The 21,897-nt window shown below is 38.2% G+C and overlaps 1 protein-coding gene across 1 annotated transcript in view; it reads right to left on the reverse strand.

Moving 5' to 3' along the window:
- The window catches only part of LOC147727732 (sulfotransferase 6B1-like), a 467,748-nt gene that overhangs the window by 403,089 nt on the left and 42,762 nt on the right, over positions 1-21,897 (reverse strand). The window contains exon 2 of the mRNA XM_086961730.1: positions 2,436-2,545. Within this exon, the coding sequence (XP_086817856.1) occupies positions 2,436-2,545 (110 nt within the window). The remainder of the gene's footprint in view (positions 1-2,435; positions 2,546-21,897) is intronic.

Below are 21,897 nucleotides of genomic sequence, written 5' to 3' on the forward strand. Positions count from 1 at the left end.
CGTTTGTAGAGTGGTACAGAAAGGGGACTGGGCCTCCGACAGGTGCTCAGGGATTCCGCTGTGTTGAACTTACAGGAGGTACCAGGAGGGCTACTTGGCCCCCAAAGTCCCTCAGGAGTAAAGTGGACTTCATCCCCCAATAAGTACTGTGCCAGGGGGTGCATTTGCAGAGTGGTGGAGAAAGGTGAGCATGGCCTCTGAAGACCTCTTAGCAATCCCACTGTGTGGCATTACTGGAGATAACAGGAGGGCTAGTTGGCCCCAAGGACAACCTTGGGGGCCAACTACCCCTCCTTTTACCTCTGGTAAGTCCCACACAGCAGGACTGCTAAGTTCTCAAAGCAGACAAAAGGACCTCTTTGCCCCACCAGCAAAGCAACAAGAGGCGCATTTGCAAACTGGTTCAAAAAGGGCTGTGGCCTTGGACCACCTCTCAGCAATCACACTGTTTGGGGCTTACTGGAGGCACCTAGTGAGTTAGTTGGCCCCCAAGGACCCTAAAGATTCTAGGGGACGTAACCCCCAATCCAGAACGGCTTCTGCTTTTCCTATTGTTGTTAGAAGAGGGCTATGTGGCCCCCGTCTCTTAATATTTTGGGGGCCCTGGGGACCCCATCCCCAGGGCCTGACCCATGTTTTTTATTTGATTTTTAAAAAACAGGAAGGTGTCTCCCCCTCCCAAGGCCAATTTCGGCCCCCGGAACGCATCCCCCGGGGCATGTCCTTGTTTATTTAATTATTTATATGGGAGGGGGGCGCCTCAAACTTTCAAGACATTTCTTTTAACAACCTCTGCAGCCACTTCGGTAAGAAGAATCATCAATGATTCCTTAACTACTGGAATATTCCCAGAAGAACTCAAAAAGTCATACATACGACCTTTACTGAAGAAAACAAACGTGGACAAACAAAATAGAATCCACTGGGGATAAATAGTATGGTCCCTACTATGGTTGGGAGCACACAGTGTTGTTTTTAATACCCCTCACACACCAAAAGGACCCTTGCTGTCATTCTACCATCATTGGGGTCTTCGCACCCCTCTACGGAATGCGGCGTGCTGCGACCAAACGTTTGCGCGGGAGAACTTTTATTGTGTAGACTATGTGTGGTGGTATGTGGGGTAAAAAAGGGTGAGTGGTGGAGTGGTGAAAGTGGTGTTAAAAAATACCTGGCTGGTGGGATCAAAAACTTATTTCATCAAGCCCCCAGCTGGTAGTATTAAAAACATGCTTGGCAAGGTAGTTGCTGTATAGTTAAGTACAGCTACCTCTTAGTGCGTCGACATGGACATGTTTCGGAGTATCCAACTCCTTCTTCAGGACGGGAAACCACTTAATTCCCCACCTTACTCACACGTATTATGTATATAAAAGTGTATTCTATAAAAAGGATTAGGTGTATGTGTACCTAATATGTATGTATTTAAGCAGTCCTAACGCCCAATTGGCGGATCAGATCAGACTTATTTTTAAAGGTTACATTGCCTCATGACAATCGTCGGAGCAGCGCTGAGGGGCAGGCAGAGGAATACTTCCCTGGAGACCGTTGCTGATTCTTAGCTGATGGAACGCCCCAATATCTATGCGCAAAAGCTCATGAGGCAATGTAACCTTTAAAAATAAGTCTGATCTGAACTGCCAAACCTTTCTAAACTCTTCCCTCTGACTCCTCCCCTCCAAAACTCATTAAATTAAAAAATCCTTCACTCTTTTATCCCTCCACTATCCTTTTCAATCAAAATTAACAGACTAACATGTTCACTTCTCAAATTCCATATTGAACTATACTAATATACTACCCAAATAACTGAATAACATATCTACTACTCAAATTACTTCATATTTATACTATACTAATTTTCAACACTAATCCTTTATGGGTTCGGGAGTGGCGTGCGTCAACAAGCGCTATATAGATATACAAACCTTTGTCCTCCTCTATCCTTCTGCTATCATTCCAAATCCAAATAACTGACTAACCTATCCACCACTTAAAATCTACTTGCATGTTTCACTATACTAATTCAACACTAATCCTCTATAGGTCCCGGAGTAGCATACTATTCGCTGAAAAAGCGCTTTGACGCCTCGTCAGTGGTAGTAAGCGGTATATAAATGCAATTACAATACAATACAATATCCTGTTCCATCAGTCCCAACCCCTTTAACACCGAGTTCTATTTCTGTGGCTATCTTGTTCCATCATTCCCAGCCCTTTTAACACCAGGGTTCAATTTCTGTGCGTGTCATTGGGAAAAGAAACCCACGTCTGATTATACCATTCACTTTAGAGGCGTGTTCACATGAAGGAGTTGCCTTTGGGTTAGGTGCCACAGAAAATACAATATAGGATTTTCACAGATAATCACCTAGATTCGTGCTAAAGAGTATAATTCTAACGGTATTACCAAGTTTTGCAGTTTTTATACCAACCTCTAGTTTGTCTGGAGTTCCGAATTCAAGCAATGGAATTTCTTGTGGAGGTTCCTTTCCTACAATGCTGTATACCATGTCATTTAGGAGCTGGGAAGTCCAGTTAGTACCTGAAATATATCATCACAATGTTCAAGAGACAATAAAGAAAGCACAACTGATCCAAATAGCTGACACCAACTGTAATTCTTGGTAAAACACAAAGAGATTATAAAAAGCACTTCTTTTTGGACTGAACAAAATATGTCTGCCTATTAAATGCAAACGATTCTACTTAAATGCCACATAAACAAAGGATGAATAAATAAACAGCACAGGCTCATTTCACAAATACACTGCATCACAGAAAAAAAATTATACAACAGCGGCGCAAAAGTGTTGCTTGGGGTTTGTTAATCTCCTCCTAGGTGACTCATCTACAAGAAAATGACTCAGTGCTGTGCCACAACGATTTAGCTGCGCATTCTGCAGCATTTTCAAAGCACAGGGATGGGTTGTATTAACAACAATACGACGCTTCCCAGAGCTTTCCCCTGCACTGCCACACGAGTGGCTGCAGGGTCAGGCTGGGAACAAAAACCGGCCCTGGCAAAGTACTCAGCCGCCCCCCCCTCCCCCCAGGGGAGGGGGGGTGGGGGGGGGGGGGGGTTGGGAGTGAAGCCTAGCTCTTTGCCCGGGCCGTTTTTTGGCCGATTTTGTTACAGGACCGATTCTGCAAAAACGGCCCTGTTACAAAATCGCCCCCCAGGGGCCCGAACTCAATTACACCAAAACCGGCCCCCACACATGCTGCGCACCGGGGGGTTGCGTGGTGCCCGCTGCGGCCAGTGCGGCTTGAGTGGCTGCCATGCTCGAGTGCAGGCACCCTTGTATAATTTTCCAACGGTGACTGCTCTGCAGAGATGATTGTTTTTGTGCAGGAAGGGACACCTTCCTGAATAAAAACAATCATTAATGAAATTTTCCTCTTTCTATGCATGCTACAGAATGCAACACACATAACAAGAGGAGAAAACGAGGAGAAATAAAAGTATTTCTCCTCTTTGTGCCATTCCTGCACCTCTCCTGGAAGGCATATGATTCTGGCGCATTCAAAAGTTTTACAAAATATTGTAAATCTGGGAATGCGTCATGTTCCATGGAAATTGCGTGGGAAACCCCACAGCAACACCCATTGGAACGCCCCTTTCACGTACAGTAATGCGTGAAAGGGGCTCATATTTACTAGGCCATGAAAATTCATGTAGGGTGACTTTAAGTGGCCTTGTAAATATGGCCAAGCCAATTAAGCATCTGGTGCATCAAAAAAGTGTGGCACCGGTGGCACAGTTAATTAGAGGCTACTTTGTTTACTGCAAAAGATATACCTTCAGCCCCATGAGAGACCTCTTTATTCTGCTAATTAAATACACAACACTGCACCAGGCTGAATGTTTCAACCTCCATGGTGAACTCACTGCAGCTGCTTGTCAGCCAAATCTGAGCCAGTATTGGCTTCTCGGTACTACTCAGCTTCAAAGCTGGACTGAAGTGGAGGACCAGGACTGGAATGATGTAAAGCTGATCCAAATATCATTAGATAAGAGTAAATTCAATACCACACCATGGAAGGCTCACCATCACACTTTCTACCTGCTACCTTGTAGCCTACTTGTGACCACAACACCAAAAGGCTTTAGGGCATGCACTGAAGAGGTGACAGTGTAATTGTACTACTTAACAGCATGCACTATACACCAGGTCCAGCAGTTTGAAGACCAAACAGCTCTAAATCTTGAACATCAGATGGAATTCCATTAGCTCTCCTTGCTGGCCCCCACCAGCTTAAATATTAGCTGAATCATTTACAAAGCCGTCGTAATCAGCACCCCTGCTTACCTGATTTCCATACCCCCCATTTAGGGGGATCCCTGCAAACCCTTGTTGGGGCACCATCAGATTGGACTAAAATATGTGCAAAAAAAGCAATGCAACAAGTGGTCTATACATATGAGTGGAGTATCTAGAACAACATTCCTGTGTCAGTCAGAACTGCCCTAACCCTGCACCAATTTAGAAAATAGCTGAAGATGCACCTCTCTTAAAAATACTACAAAACAACTCAGTTATAGTCTGCTTCTGCTCACAGAATCCAGCTTCCTTTCCAATGACTCATTGAAGGTATATTTGCCTCAAATGAGGTTTGAGAATCCATGGAGTTCGGGTTGGGGAGGTCTTAGTCTGTGAAGGGACGACTTGTTCTGTTAAGCCATGTGTAGCTCTTTAAAGTTGTGCCGGTCTGTGGGTAGTGTGCCACTGAGGTACTTTGGCAGGGAGTAGGGCTGAATATGTGGGGTTTTGAGATTTTTAAATTTTTATTTTTGGTGCTTGTCAGCCCTAATTGGGCTTGTGTACATGTGCGCAGGGTTGTCAGTGGCTGTCAAAGGATATGGTTGTGACGGAACCTATGTGGGAGCATTAGCTTCTGTGACAATGACTACTTGACTGTTTATGTGTGTCTTCATCAGGCAGTGAATGTGAACATCTGTGGGGTTGTATGTGTTTCGCCAGGCGGGTTTCTTAGTCTGGCATCAAGTGCATGTTTCTTAGGGTCAGTTGGACTTTATGGGTGTGAGAGGTCTATGGGTAACATGGGAGTGAGGATTTAGTGGGATCTGGGTTCCAGCAGCATTCTTGTCAGTTGGAAGTGGGCCTGTGTCTCTGATGTGTATGTGAAGGTGTGAGGGTTTCTGAAAAAATCTGCATGTGTGGGTGTTTCTGAACAAGTGGATGTTTCTGAAGAAATATGCAGGGCCTCAAGGATTTTGTGGGTTTTTGAGGCTTCCTGGTTTAACCACCAGAGATTGCATGGTTGAGTGTTATACTGTGGTCATACAGTTAAGTGTCTTAACCATGCAGATGTGTGTAACAGGATCTGGGAATGGGGTATTTTGAATATCTAGGAAAAAGCGGTCTCATCTTGGAGATGTGTTTAAGTATGTCTGCGTAAGAAGCCTGTAACAGTTTGCCTGACACCCTGAAGGTGGTGAACATGGGTATTTCAGGTTGTACCACACGGTACATCGTTGAATATTGGTAATGTTAATTAAAGGTGAGCTTTGGGATCTGGTTGCACACCTGGAGAAGTGAGGGTTTACACTGGTTTTTGAAGGACTGTGGAAGCGTCATATGGTCTTTGGAGATTTCTCATAGTGCATTTAAGTGTTAGAGCTGTGTTTGAGGTTGATTGATAAGTATATAGATGTGCAACACTGTATGAAGTTTTGTGTATATGTGTGTGTTTTTCAGATCTTTAAGCATATGTATTAGTCTTTATGCAGTATGATGATGACTGGGGATAAACGTCTGCAGTGGCATAAAAGTCTGTAGGACATTGATGATGCTCCTGGGTTACTGATGATGTGTCGCAGTGTCTGGGGCTATGTGCACAATATTTACGGGCATATGCTTTGGGGTTTAAATTGTTCTGATTCTCTCTTATTGTATCTCAAGAGTTTTTATTAGTCTCTGAAGGTGTGTAGGCAGGGCCGGACTGGCCGTAGCGGGCACCAGGTCTTTCCCCGGTAGGCCGCCAGGGTGGAGGCCGGTTTTGGGCCCCAAGGGGCCGTTTTTGTTATCGGGGTCAGCAGTATAAGCCCTTTGTAACAAAATCAGTTGAAACCGCCCCTAGCAAAGCACTCAGCTGCACCCAACAAACAGTTTGCCAGGGCCGGTTTCAGTTCCCAGTCCGGCCCTGTGTGTAGGAGTGGGTGTCTGTGCATTGGAGTGCAGCAGTATCCATGGCTATGCAATGGTGTATCCTTGGGCCTGTGGGTGTGCATTGGTTTCAGCAGGCCTGAGAGATTGTCTGGAGATCTAAGTGATTATTCAGGGCGTTTTGAGACTGGTGGTGTGCCCAGGTTGCCAATGATTTATGGTCTTTGAGCGTTTCTGCTGTTCTTTGTCAGTGTCTGTTTTCATCTCAGCCTATATGCCTGGGTATGAGTGTCTAATAATGCGCTTCAGTTTCTGATGCTGTGTCAAGGATTGTGTGGGTGCCTGTAGTGTGTGTGTCTAGGAGTGTACTTTTAAGTGTTTGAGGTAAGAATTGATTAAGGGTGCCTTGTGGTTATGTCGTGATTTAAGGATTATGTTTGTCCAGAGGCTTGGAAATAAAAGCCTAGCAAGTAACTATTTTGCAACTTTGTTACTTTCTAAGCTCTGCAGACTATAACTATTTGCAACTCTGAAGGAAGTTACTGTCCCCTCCTCCTCAAGGGTGTAGCTTTGGGGTTGTGACACTCCCAAATAAATGCATTCAAGGCTTGGCAGTTGGGTCTGGAATCCCTGAGTCAGGTTTGCAATCCTTGTGTCAGTTGTTATTGTCGTGAGCAAAGAATGAAAAACAAAATAGTGGACTTTTATCATATGTAAACAGGTGAGTAAAGAGAGAGAGAGAGAGAGAGAGAGAGAGAGAAAGGGAGAGAGACTGAGACAGAGATATGCAAACAAACTAAAATCTATATTGGTTTCTCTACCTGTCCAAACTGTGTGATCCACGGGCAATTTTTTATTTTACAGACCTTTTTTCTTTATCATATATAAGTGCACTTTTAAATATGTGAGTTCAGGATTGGAGAGTCTGTAATGGTGCTCTATCTATATTAAGAATCTAGGCCACTTTTAGGGTTTAAATGACTACTGACTTGCCTATTAGTTCACTAATGGCATTACTTTGGAAGGCAAGGCATGAATTTTTCACTTTCGATAAATGCCTGTCTATGCAGTAATATAGTCGGATGTACTAAGGCGAGACGAGACGCTCCTGCATGCTTTAGAAATGCACTTTTTTTTGGTTTTGAAGAGATTGTATCATGTTTCTAAATTATGTTTTTTGCAAGATATACATGGCAACATTGGCTTGGCTCATGCATGGACTCTTGGAATCAAGTCATACCCATGGGTCAGTTCTGGGGCTCTCCTCTATTTGCGCATCAGGCTAGCTACGTGTGGCCATCAGCCACTTGATAAAATTATTAGTAAAAGACGAGGACTAGAAACATGGGAGCCTGCCCACATGCATTTATTTGACAACTCTACCATCAAAGCTTCTTGTAGCAGAGACGAAGAAGAGTGAGTGCAGTGAAAATACATTTAAAATAAATGATCCCCAGCCAGGAGCTCAAGGCCATTGTGCTATACATGACCATAGACCCATGTTCCCAGGGAGAATTACCAGGCCTGAATCAGACCAGAAGGTGATTGTAGTCTGACATCCTTCAATGCATTCTTGATTTGATAGTTATGTCTGGGTCTGCTACGTGTGTGTTGGTTTTTCGCGTCATTCTTATTTCACAAAAGGATTTTAACTTTACATTTTTGGGGATCCAGATCTTAAATATATATGTGTAGATATATATATATATATATATATATATATATATATATATATATATATATATATATATATATATATATATATATATATATATTTTACCTACTGGCGGTCGCCAGTAGGTAGTTATAGTTAGGATTGTTTTCCATAGGAAATCCTCAACATTCTATTTGGAATAACTTTGGCCCTGGTTGAAGAATCTTAGCGAATTTCTCAAAGAAGATGGCTCGGTCGGCTGCGCTCCTTCCCTGAAAGTTTGGGGGGGATTGGTCAAGTGGGGGCTGAGATATAAGGGGGGTCCCAAAACGTGTTTTCTCCATGTTATTTTCCATAGGACCTTTAGACTTGGCTACAGGTCGAACGGCTGAATGGATTTATAAGAAATTTGGCAAAACTGTAGAGTCCGGTTCGCAGATTACGCTTTTTTTGGAATGGTGTAAATCCGTTCAGTAGTTGTTGAGAAAATTAAAGTTAAAGTCAATTATATATCTATAGGCGCGCACGAGTGCGCGCACCCAAGCGGCTGCGCGTGAGCGGAATTTTTTTTTGCTGCGTGACGTCTGTTAACGTTCGATTCGAAGGAAATCAGGAAGTTTTGACCGCCATTTTGTCACTGCGAGTAAATATATTGTTCATTTCAAAGCGTTGAAACATGGAACGGGGAGAAGGTAGAGATAGTCTTGCTGCGTAGGTTTTCTCGGGGTGTGCAGTAAGGCCCTTAAACGCGAAAAGATATATATATTTTTTTTTTAAAGTTGCGGGGTGCGCGCACCCGGTCGCGCACACCTATTTACAAGAGTGTGAAAATGGAGATAAATCAGAAGTTTGAGTGCTTAGATATAAGGTGGCTCTGAAAAGAGCCCTTGTGTTAATTGAGTGTTTTCTGCATTTATAAGTAAGTACCGATGCAGAGCCTGATGTTGCAGAGGAAGATTCTGTTTCCCTCATTCGTGAAATGAACACCGTCTCTCCTATAGACGTCTTGCATGTGGTATCGCAAGTTGTTGTGGTAAATAGAACCCATGCTATAATCTCTGAGGAAAGCAGAAACAGATTTATTTACATGTCTCCTTGCTTTCTCAAATTGTGCACAATGTTGATTGGACCAATTCCATTTCTGTCTTTGGCATATATTGGAATATACCAAGGCAGATCGAGGAAAAAGTGTCATCAATTGTCGAAAGGTGTCTTTTAGAAGCATTTCCAGACCTACCCCAGTGATTGTGCCTAGATCGTTCCCACCACAGTGCACAATTATAAGGTCTGGTTCTGGGAGATGCATAAAAGTTTTCACCAATGGAATCAATTGGTGACATTTCAATCCTCTTTTGGCAATCCATGTTATGTGTACATTTGGTAAGCCGAGGTTGCAAATTCGTCTGCTTACTGCATATTTTTCACTCCAGTGAATATAACTGTGTCCTATTAGCCAGACCTTCATTTTCAAGGGATTTGTAGTCGTCCTCCGATCGGTTCTGGAAGTGGAATGGTAGTTAGAAGTTGAAATTCTAAATTAAAAAAAAGGAAGAGGCTGGGTGTGGTTAAAAAAATAAAAATGATTGGTTGATTGTAATAAGTGGAGATTGAAGAGTACGTTGCATGTTAATGTTTATGTTAAACGAAAAGTACTATTGGGTGTGAAAAAAAAAGACATGTAACAGAGTTGTGGATTGGCAGGTGTTTCTGGAGGGAAAACAGTCTTCTTAGTTTGCTGTAGAACGTTGAGACATGAACTTTTGACCTGTGCCTTCAGCAAGGTGCAGAATGAGGTGTTACCATGGAAACAGCCGGAGATGGCAGTTGGTGATGGGTGTCTCTCACGTGAGTCTGAAAATATTGTGAAGGACAACCAATTGAAATGTAAATTTGATTTTACAATTTTGCGTGAGGAAATGTGATTGGCTGAAGAGAGTTATATGAGTGTGTATTGACTGGATATCTGTGCCATTGAATTTTGGTTGCAGTGATAGAAGCAATATTCAGAGTTCCGCAAACGAATATCTGTTTTGTGACTTTCACTGTTCTACATCGTTCAAAGCATTGGTAAAGGTAAGTGTGTAACTGTTTGTTTTGTCATGTACCGTATAATATAGTTTAATCACAAACAATGATTGATTTTCCATGTAAAAACTAATTTTTGGCTGTCATAATGTGTTGTATTTCTAAAAGTAATTTCTTCCATTTAAATGTTGAATACGCAGTAAAAAATATTTTTAATATAGAGAGTAATTATTTTTGAAATTTTGAAGTGTTTATATATAATGAGAGAAGTTGTTGAGGAAATGAAGAAATGATATTAGCAGAGACACAGATAATGCAGAGAGAGAAATGGTAAATTACTAGTGATACCGTTGTGAAAAAATGCTAATGGTTAATGAATTCGTAAATTTTTTGTCAGTCGACAAAATTTCAGGCTGGTTGGTGGCCGTGGCCTGCACTGGTGGGGGTGGGGCGAGAGGGACGGGGAAGGGGGCTAAAGTGGTAATGATTAAGGTATTCACAAAGTTTCTGTTAGACGTCAAAATTATAGTGCGGTTTCTGGTCGCCGTTTGCACTGGTGGGGTGAGGGAGGTGGTCGAGTGAAATAAAATGAAAAGTTTTGACCATGAGGTTGTACAGAGATTTGTGTAGTAAATGTGTTTGTACATTGAGGTTGGAAACGGAGTATATAAATATCTCTCTCAGTTCTGCTGTTTGACTGCATCTTCATGTCCCTTCTGTTTTCCATCTCCGTTGCCCTGTGTTATCTTATTGTCTGTGTGTGTTTGCCTTCAGTCCGGGCTGAGGAAGTTTGCTGTGGAGGCACACACAGATAGTCCTATCAAAGTAATTGGAACGTTTTCAAAAAAATAATTATATAATTGCATTGGTATTTTTAAAGCGCTACTGAATGTTTTCGGTCTCAATTATCGCTTGGTTGCTTTCTCAGAGCAGAGGGTATGTCGTATTTCACTCTTTGGTGCCTCTGCATCTGAGTCTGTTCTCTGGTGGCTGGCGGAGAACTGTTTGTTATTGTGGAGATGTGTGGGAGCAGTGATTAACTCTGAGTGAAGCGGAACTGTGGCGGTGCTTGGTACAGTGGTATAACTGTCTGTACGGTGCGCGACATACTAAGAAAGAGTTCATGGGCCGTAATTGGCTTGCAGGTTCTAGTATCAGTAAGTGAGGTCGAGAAAATAAAACATTCTGGGCTTCATTTATGAAGGCCTTGCGCCACCGGTGCGTCACTTTTTCCCATTTTTAAAAATGAGGCACCGGCGGCGGAAGGTCTTCATAAATAAGGTCCTTAGTTACTACAGTTGAGGTTATGTGGAACCCATGAATAGTTTTTCAATATGAAATCATTTCACTTGAGATTATGGATTAAAAGAGAAACCGTGAATATTTGAAATGTTTATTTAGAAATGTACTGTTTTAAAGGCAAATCATTATGTAATATGAGTACAGAAATTGCAAAAAACACAGTAATTGGTATTGTCAGTAGTACATGGAATACAAACGCTATAGTTGAAGAAAAATGAATATAGTTGGAAAAAAACATTGTACACTCTTATAAGGAAGTATATCATATTTTAATAAATGGAAGAAGGTCTCTGGCCTTTCAGTTAGGGAACGATATTTGAAAATGCAAGTGGTTATACATCATTACTTTATCAATCAGTTGTCTACATGCGAAGCACTATCAAGTTTGTGTTATGTCACTGTGTGAGGGAAAAAAAGGCGCCAAAAGCGACAAAATGGCGAGAGGTGCATGTATGTAATCTGTTGGATGCTGCACAAATCACTATTGAGGAGAACTACGGTATTGAGATATCTTTTGAAGGTTGCAGTATTGCATTTGAAATACAGCACAATTAATAATGGAAATATTGTTGAAAGAACATATTTTTCTGTAAAGTTTTTTAAAAACATAATTTTATAGGAAATTAAAGGAGTAGAGGCGTGTGAGGCGGAAATAAGCATTTGAGATGCGAAATGGCGTTTACAGTTATAAAAAACTCGTTTAAAATTTACACATTAATTAGGGCACATGTAGCATATATTAGCGAGTTTTGCATCCAGTATGTTTGAAATAACCTTAGATAAGATATGCAATAGAATTGTTGAGATTAGACTGTAAAAAAAAAAAGTTGAAAATCGAGTAGCTGAAGAAACAAATGTAGTCCACATAAAAGACCAAAATTTAACCAGCACGAAATCATAATGTCCACTGTTAGTAAAGCCAATAGGTCTGTTCTTCAAAAGAAAATATGGAAAAGAACATGAAGAATATAGGGAAGCAAAAGGAAATGAGGACGTCAATGGCTTGTATAAGAGTTATTGAAGCATTGTTTAGGCAAAATAGGTAGCTTCTGCTTCTAACAGGAAATCACTTTTATCATTTGAAAGTATGTCAGCTATCCAATGGAAAAGAGTAAAGCAGTACTCATGATCTGTTAAAATCGGAGCCTCTTTTATTATCAGAGGGCAGCTCGGTGGGTTTTCGATGTAGTTCTCTGTTAGGAAAGAGTTAACCGTCCATTCTGTAGGCAAAATAGGCAGCAAGTGCTTCTAACAAGAAATCACTGTTATTATCTGAAAACATGTCAGCCATCCAATTGAGAAGAGGAAAGGAGCCTTCATGATCTGTCATTATTGGAGCGTCTTTTACCATCATAGGGCAGCTCGGTGGGTTTTCGATGTAGCTCTGTGTTAGGAAATCTTGCGCCGCTGCGAATATATTCCAATGACCCAGAACTCCTTGTATCGCTGCAAAGGCCATAAACCCTCCGTTGTAACAAAGCTGTTCATGATCAAGTAACGGATTCATGAGGTGATTGTAATTCGCTTCAGGAGGAACCAAATTGCAGAGACATAAATCCAGGGCCCACGTGAAATCACAGCTCAGGCAATGAAATATAGGCTGCACACAGGTGAAATACGAATATCGAAATGATAATCGATATGAAGTATTCAAAGTTGAGAGTGTTAAGGTGCCGTAGTACAGAAGCATTCTCTGTCGAAATAGTTGTATGTGGTCCGGCTCGTTTGCGAAGGAAGGAGGGACATCCATTTTGAATTTACCAAGGTGGTAAAGGAAACGGCGCAGCACTGCCGGTTGTATAGGAACTCCACAGAATTAGGTCGCCGGCTATGCAGTGGAGAGGAGCAGAATGACTTGATAAATTTTCTAGGAGTCTAGTCACTTAAATATTGCTTAGTAGTTTGCCACGGAAATATGTATCCATTCTCAAAGGTTTATTATATTAAGGATATATATTAACATGGTGGCTCTTGGTGTTTTGTGGTTCTGTGCAAGTGTATTGCTTGCATGTGTATAATGCTGGCCCTGCAGTTTTTGTCTATGGACATGGGGCCTTATTTATGACGGCTTTGCGTCACCCGTGCGTCACTTTTCCCATGGTAAAAGTGACGCAGTGGCGGCGTAATGTTTAATTAATAAGGCTTTTTTTGTTTTGTGACTTGGCCTTTTACTTTTGAAAGCCTACTGTTGTAGGTGCATGAATTTTAACATGGGGAAAAGTGACATATCTGTGGCACAATGCTTTTATAAATGAGAAATTTTGTATTTATTTTTAATGGAGAGTATTTTGGGAATCTTCTTACTTATGCTTGTTCAATGCTATAATGATTGTATATTGTGTAGGAAATAAGTTTGTAATAAGTTAATAAAATTTTATTTTTTCCATTTTTAGAGTGTTTGGTGCCTGTAAGGATCAACCTGTTGAAGTTATATATTGAGAGTATATATTCTTTTTTTCAGGTGAGTTCCTTTTTATGCTTTGGCAATTTCTGTGGGTGGTGATGAAAATAATAAAGAATAATTTGTAAATGTTTTGAACATGATTTTATCTTAAATTTTTCACATGTGGTTCTATCTGCTTATACTACATATGTTTTTTGAGATGTTCTCCATTGACAGTTCAAATTATGTTTTAATGAGCTTGGGATATGTGTTCTTTTGCAAGGAGTTCAGATTTAGAAATCATTGGAGTATAATTCTTTTAGGTTTGTTTTAATAATACTTGTGAAGTGCTCATTATTTTTAAAATCTTGTTGTATTATGTTTGGCAGTGTTCCATTTTTAATTACAGAGAGGTATTATGATATGGATCTAAATGTAATGCTCATTTTCCTGCATATCTGTGAACATACTATGTATAGGCACTTTTTTAAATATTAATGTAGAGCTTTATTATGAGGTGGTTGTTCATGGTAAGTATGACATTTTGCATATGCTAAGACATTGACATGGTGAGTATACTGTTGTAATATAAATGGAACTGTCTCTGTGGGAAGTAGTAATCTGTAAAGTGAATTAAATGGTTTGTATAGTGTGATCCTTTTCTTTAGAGTGCATATATTTATATTGCACTTTGTAGTGATGAAATAAAAGAAATGGGTCTCTAAAAATTATTGTACAGGTAATAAATATTTCAAATATGTAGAAAATCTAAAAATAAATTTTACAGTGAAATGTCTTTTATCAACAGTAATTATTTAATTTTAAAAAAGGCACAGTGTCAATGTTTAGAGTTATATTGCCAATTTCTTTTTCAAAACAAGAGGAATGTGGTATCTTACAAATTATAGAGTTAATAAGTTAGAGATTATAAAATTATCTGTAGTTTAAAAATTAGTAAAGGTAGTTTTCAATTATACACTTATGGACAAAGATATAATTTAGTCTTTATATTTTTTTAAAAGGATAAAGAAGAATTTATTGAAAAAATACAATGGAGAATTTTTTTGAAGAAAACGAAGTGCATTTTGAAATTATAAATGAACTGATGGAGGAAATATTAGACGCGGTTGTTGGAGAGGAAGAAGATGAAAATGACTATTTTATGGACATTTCATTAGATTCAGCATATTTAGAGCTGATAGAAGAGGAGGACAATGGACTTTAAGAAGTTCCTGATGAACTGATGTTAGAAGTTTTTTTAAATTATGAACTTTTAAATAAATAAAAAAAAATGATAGCAAAGCATTCGTGATGATAGTTTTCTTGATATATTCGTCAATGAAGTGCTTCATGAGAGTGGTAAGATATGTTCTCATGAAGTGTAAAAGAGATTGTAGAAAAAAAGATTAAAACACTTATGATGACCGATAGTTTTTTAAAAAAGTGTACTGTTTGTATGCTTTTAAAAAAAAAATTTAAATTGTCTATGAAGTTTAAAGAAATATACAGTGTGATAAATTTACAAGGAAAAATCACTACAGGATTTACTACTTTGTTCAGAGATTTTCTGTTATTATCTATATTTTATTCAAAAAAGGAATGTGTGGTTTTAATTTGTACGGTATATGCTAGTACTGAACTATAATATTTGTTATTTTTGTGTCTTACAGGTTCACAATCTCATCAAAATTTTAAATTAAGATGCCGACCAGAATTGAAAAAAAGAAACTCTACAAACGGACGTACAGTTTAAAGAAGAAAAGTACAGAATTATTTTCAAAGACTGAGAGGACGGATACAAAGAAGAGTGCTCCTGGTAAGCAAACTAAAAAGTTTTTCAAAAGCATTTTGGGAAGGAAAAATGTAAATATTGAAGTTCAGAAGGAGAAAACGATTTCATGATCTAAAAGGAGATCTGGAGTTAAACCAAGTTCTATTACTGGAATTAGGAAAGATGAAAGTCAGTACAGTAAAACCCGGAGCAATCAATTCAGCCAAATAAGGAAGCGTATGTTTTACAACAGAGTCGTTGCGAATTTATTACAAAAGGAGAAAGTTTCTAAAAAAAGATCTGTTTTTCTTAAAAAAAAACTATGTATAGAGGGTTTTGTTGAGCGCGCATTTGAGATAAAACGAAAATTATTTATTTTAATACTTAATAGAATAAATATTTTAAATAAGGCGATTCGAGTTTTCAAAGGTAAAAGTAAATGGAAGAGACATATAAATAGGAGTAATTTTTGTAAAGTGTTTTCTGGGAAGTGGATGCATACTTCAACTTCTGAGCCATTTTTTAATGAAGAGAGTTACTTTCAAAGTAACGATCTGTTGCATGCAGTTGACACCACTGGTCGAGCGTATGAGGTGAAGGATGGTTGTGTTATTGAGAAAGAGAAAATTGTGGTTAGAAATGCAGAAGATGTTATGGCTAGAGAAGCTTTAGAGGTACGTCCTAATGCTCCTGTTTATAGTTGGAATTGTAGTAGTATTTGTAGTGTACGACAGGATTCAATTGATTCCTTTCGCAATTTCTTACGTAAGTACACTAAAGAAAGTCTAAAGAAAAAAATTAAAATGTTGCAAGAATTAGATGAATGCAGAGTGCGCGAGAAAATAGGTCTGCAAGGCCATTCTCAGGCTTGTCTCTCTAAAAAAATATGCCAGAGTGTGTTTCATCACTTTCGGATGTTAGCAGTGCATCATACTAAAATGAGAAAATTAGTGAGAAAGTTGTACTATGCAAAAAGTCCGGCACTTAAACTTAAACAGTTAAATAGTGCTCTTTTGTATGGATGTGAATTAGATGTTAAGAAGATTTGTGCAGAAATTGAGGTAAGTTATTTTGGTCCCGAGGAAGATAATGCAGAAGGTGATATAATTATAGAAGGAAATGTGTTAGAAAATGTTGGGAATGTAAATATTGAAAATTTTGAACAAGAAATAATAAAGTTTAAGGTAATTGCAGGTGAGAAACCAAATTTTTCTTGTGTCTGTTGCCGACGCATTCATTACAAAAGTCAAATGAGGTTAGTTGATTTATATTTAAAAAGTGAAGATGAAAGTAATGGTCAATGGAAAGATTTTGCAACTTATTTGTTGGTGGAAAACTATTTTGATTTGGGTTTTGAGCAACGTGTTTGTAAATATTGTTATAATAAATTAAATGAAAAAAAATGCCTGTTAGAGCTGTTCATAATAATCTAGAGTTGGTAAATATTCCATCAGAATTGATGAATTTAAATACTTATGAGACGATTCTGATTCAATGTGTACATCCTTTTCAGGCTATTGTTCGAATGGAGCCTAAGACTGGTAAATTAAATCCTTCAGACTTACTAAGAGGATTAAAGGGTAGAGTTGTGTATTTGCCTCTTGATCCTAAAAAAAATATGGAAACAATTGGTGTTGAAAATGTAGAAGAGGAACCTCTAGTTATTCTAGTTAATGGTGTACCTACAAAGAGTAAGAAAATCTGGCAAGATTTAGTGGATGTTAGGAAAGTGAAAAAGGCAACGTTGTATTTAGTGCAAAATAATAAGTATTACAAAGATGTATACGTAGAACAAGAAGATGTAAGTGAAGAAGAGGATAGTGATTTGTCTAGTGGACAAATTGAAAAAGTTGATGTATCCAGATCTGAAGAAATTTATGAACATTACAGTGTTCATCCACTGCATTCCAAAGAAGCAATAGGGAATGCTATTGAATTATTTCAGATGAAAAAGGCGAAAGGAAATCCTATTAGTGTCTGGGAAGAAAGTTTGGAAGGTCGTTGTTTTCCACAGTTATTTCCTACAGGTGAAGGTACACGATATGATGATCGACCTATGCAGATTCCTGCATCTGAGTACCGGACAACAAGATTATATGCAGAAGATCCAAGGTTTCGCCAATGCATTCCATATCTGTTTCATCTTCTGTTTGAGAGTGACTTATCTGGTCTGTCTTATGCAGTAAATCATATCTTAAAAAGTGGTGTACATCTGCAAAATATTTCAGCAAAGGAATTTATGGATAAAGTGCATCAAAAAGATAGTGTTTTGGATTCTCATTTAATTAATTTAATGGCTTGTCAGCGGGGTACTAATGAGTATTGGTACCGTCGTCATGGAGATTTGAAGTGCATGCTTAGAAACTTAGGAGCACCAACATGGTTTTTAACTCTAAGCTGTGCAGAGTATGCTTGGGAAGATTTAATTGAATTTCTTCGGGAGGCGAATGCAAACATAGAAAACATAAACTACAAGACACCTGGAGAACTGTGTTCATTAGATCCAGTTAATGTTTGCAGGTATTTTAATCATAGATTTGAAGCTATGATGTCTTTCATTACTAACAAGAAAAATCCTCCTCTTGGTGAAGTACTGGATTTCTTTTGGAGAAAAGAATATCAAGCAAGAAGTGCTCCTCATATTCATATGCTGCTATGGATCAAGGATGCTCCTAAATTTGGAATAGACTCGGATGAGACTGTACTGTCTTTTATTGAACAGTATGCCACTTGTGACATACCTAATAGTACCACTGATAAGGACTTAAGAGGAAAAGTGTTACGTTTTCAAAGTCATCGCTGTGGAAAATATTGTCGGCGAAAATTCAAATCAAAGAGCAAATTTTACACCAAATGTCGCTTTGGATTTGCACGACCGGTACTTTCAAAAGGAAGAGTCAACAATTTGATGTCATGTTTGCGACATAAAATCAGAAGGAGGTCACCTAAAAATACGTACAATTTAAGAAGAGGTGAAGAATCGAAATATATTAATGACTATAACCCAGTCATTTTGTCCATGTGGAATGCTAACATGGACATACAATATGTTGCAGACAACTCTATTGCTGTGGCTCGATATGTAACGTCTTACATCACGAAATCTGAAAAGACGGAACTGAAGGAGATGTGGGAAGACATTTCTCATGAAAAGAGCCTGAGCAAGAAATTATATACGTACAGTTTGAAGATGCTGTCTCATCAAGAAATTGGAGCATATGAATGTTGTGACAGATTATCATCAGCAAGTCTTTATGCGAAATCAAGGACTATTCTCTGGGTGAGTTTGGGCCTAGCAGAAACACGAAACCGTGTTCTGAAACCTGTCCAAGAAATTGAGTATTTAGCCCAGAAAGAACCAAACAGTACAGACATTTTGAAAACAAATATGTTGGATACATACTATCCAAATAGAAGTACTGTGCTTGAAAACATTTGTCTGTATGAAATACTTCAAAATTATACTTTTAAGAGAAATGTTACAGAGAATATTGATAAAGGTGTACATGCTGTAATTGGACATGAAGGATGTCTGGTAAAACAAAGAAAAGGACACTTGATAAATCATCGGAAACTGAGTTGCGAAACACCTGATAAAAGAGAATTTTACTATTTTGCTCTTTTGCAACTCTTTAAACCATGGCGTAGAGAAGAGGAACTACTTGGAGACTTTGATAGTTATGAAGATTCATTCAACGCATCTAAAAGTAGTATTGAATGTCCTGTTTTCAGCAATTATCTCCAAATGTTGAATGACGAAATAGAGCAAGAAGCGACAATTGCAGCAGAGATTGCTAGAGATAGTTCACAAGGTAGTCAAAGTTCGGCATCATTAAGTCAAGATCCACTGGGACAACCAATTATTCCAAATGAAGCAGCCACCGCCATGGATGAGGTGGAAAGCGCAATGCAGCAAGGTCAAGAGGAAGTAATCGACTTAGAAGAATTAAAGAAGCAGTTTAATGTTGAGCAAAGACAGATATATGATGAAGTGACAGAGCACATTGAGCATGGCTTTCGTCATGAGAGAAAAGATTGCTCATGTATGTCATTTGAACCTATTCGATTATATGTAAGTGGAGAAGCTGGGACTGGTAAAAGTTTCCTAATTAAAAGAATTACTACATATTTACAGCAAACAACGCAGTCAACACTGTCGTGTGTTGTTACTGCTCCAACTGGATTGGCAGCACATAATATAAAAGGTGTTACTTTACATCGTTTGCTGATGCTGCCAGTTGAACATGAAAATAAATTACAATATCAGAAGCTATCTGGAGAAGCTTGTTTTGAAGTTTCTAGAGTCCTTAAAAAATGAAACTTCTTATTATTGATGAAGTAAGCATGGTCTCCAATTTAATGCTTGCTTTTGTGCATTTAAGAATGCAACAGACACTTAAGACAGAGTATGATGTGTTATTTGGAGGTAAACATGTCATAGTTTTTGGAGATCTACTGCAGCTGACTCCTGTGAAAGGACAACCTGTATTTGAAACTGTTACACATGAGGAGACCAGAAAGTGCCTGGGCAGTATTGTAAATGTAAATATATGGTCACATTTCAAATATACTGAACTGATTCAAAATATGCGACAGGCAAAGGATACTAAATATGGAAGTATTCTTCAAGATATTAGGATTGGAAAATTAACTGAAGATGCGAAACACACTCTACGAACTCGATTACTTTCCAAGCTGTTTCCTAATGAAGATAATGTTCCTGAGAGAATATATAGTAAAGAGGTAGCAGATAAGTCAGTGATATGCTTGATGCCAACTCTGAAAGAATGTTCAGTTTTTAATGAGAAAATGTTGAATTTAGAAAATCAAGAAATTAAGAAACTGGAAGCTAAAGATAGAATAGAGCATGAAGGTAGTACTATTGTTTTGTCTGAAAAGTTGAAATTAAAATTGGATTCTCTTCAAAAAACTATATCTAAAACTGCTGGTTTAGAGAAAAATCTGTATGTATGTTTAAATTGTCGGATAATTTTAAGAAGAAATTTACATGTAGAAAGAGGATTGGTAAATGGAGCAATGGGTAATGTTGTTGGTTTTGTCAATTATACCAATAGAGATGAGATTGAATTTTTGAGGATAAAATTTGATGGGATTGAGGAAGTTCAACAAGTTAGTCGATGTTCAACTCGTTTTTTTCTTGTGAAAGACTTATATGTCCGTCGTAAGCAATTTCCAATTTGTTTGGCATATGCAGTGACTATACATAAATCTCAAGGTTTAAGTGTAGATTGTGCTTTGGTAAATATTGGAAGCATTTTATTCAAAGAGGGCATGGCGTATGTTGCTCTATCGAGTGTTAGAACTTTATGTGGACTTTATCTAATTGATTATGATGAGACAAAGATTAGTGCAGATTTAAATTGTGTGAAGGAGTATAATAGGTTAAGAAGAGAATATGCTCCAAGTTTACCTCAATATCCTTTAATTGAAAGGCGTATAGTTGGTCAGAAAAGGAAAAATGAGGACAAATGTGCTGAAGTAGTCCAGAAACGACGAAAAAAAAATGTAGCTGTTGTTGGTAGCTGTAGCAAAACTGTTAGTATTGAAGAGATTGTTGGATTTAAGTTTGAAAATAGGTCTGGTGTCAACTGCTATGCAAATGTAGTAGTTAATGTTGTTTTCTTTCTGAAAAATGTTAAGGAACAGATTATAGAAAATCAGGAGCATACCTTTTGCCATTCTTTAAATTCTATATTTGAAATGTGTAGTAGTGGTGATAGTGAAGTAGCAAGTGTTTCGGAATTAAGGAATGTTTTAGACATATGTGCAGGAGTAAATCAATTTTCTCAGAATATTCAGCAAGATTGTCAGGAATGTATTATGTATATGTTTACAGCTTTGGAAGATGAAGGTGTAGATATTGATATTCTTTTTGGGCTTTCTTATAAATGGGAACATAAGTGTGATAATTGCTCATTTTTAAGTAGTACTGAGATACCCAGTGAAAGATTTTTATATTTGACATTACCAGACTGCAAAGAAGTGCCTTTTCATAAACTAGTTAAAGATGCGCATCAAAACATGGTCTGTTCTCAATGCAAGTCTGAAATGTTATCAACTTTATTTATCCATAGATACGGACAATATGTAATTTTAATGTTTCAACGATGCAGAGCTGATGGGAGTAAATTATCCACTTTAATTAAAAATTTTGTGGCTTCTCAAGATTCTATTTCTAGAAGAACATTTGTAACTGTAGCCATTATTTATCATGAAGGGCATTCTACATCATCAGGACATTATACAGCTTATTTGAAGTGTGCTAGTGGCTGGACACTTTGCAATGATAGCCAATTGACTTTTAAAAAACGTTTGCCTTTTGCCTTAAGTAACTCCTATTTGTTATTTTTGGAACCCAAATTTCAGTAGAATGATTTGCTGTGGGAATATGTATACTATAAAGATCTGAAACTTACTAGTTTATAAATATTATGTAAATGAGGGTGTACAAATCTATAAATGAAATTTGTGTTTTGCATAGTGATAACATCAGGTACAAATTTACTTAATGTTTGATGGTATAAAATATGGTACAAATTTTGATTGTGAAAGTACAGAAAATAATAGATAAGACTAAGATTAAATAATTTTTTTTTAAAAACTACTTAAC

Source organism: Lissotriton vulgaris, chromosome 3_1, assembly GCF_964263255.1.
Source record: "Lissotriton vulgaris chromosome 3_1, aLisVul1.2, whole genome shotgun sequence".
NCBI classification, from domain to species: domain Eukaryota; kingdom Metazoa; phylum Chordata; class Amphibia; order Caudata; family Salamandridae; genus Lissotriton; species Lissotriton vulgaris.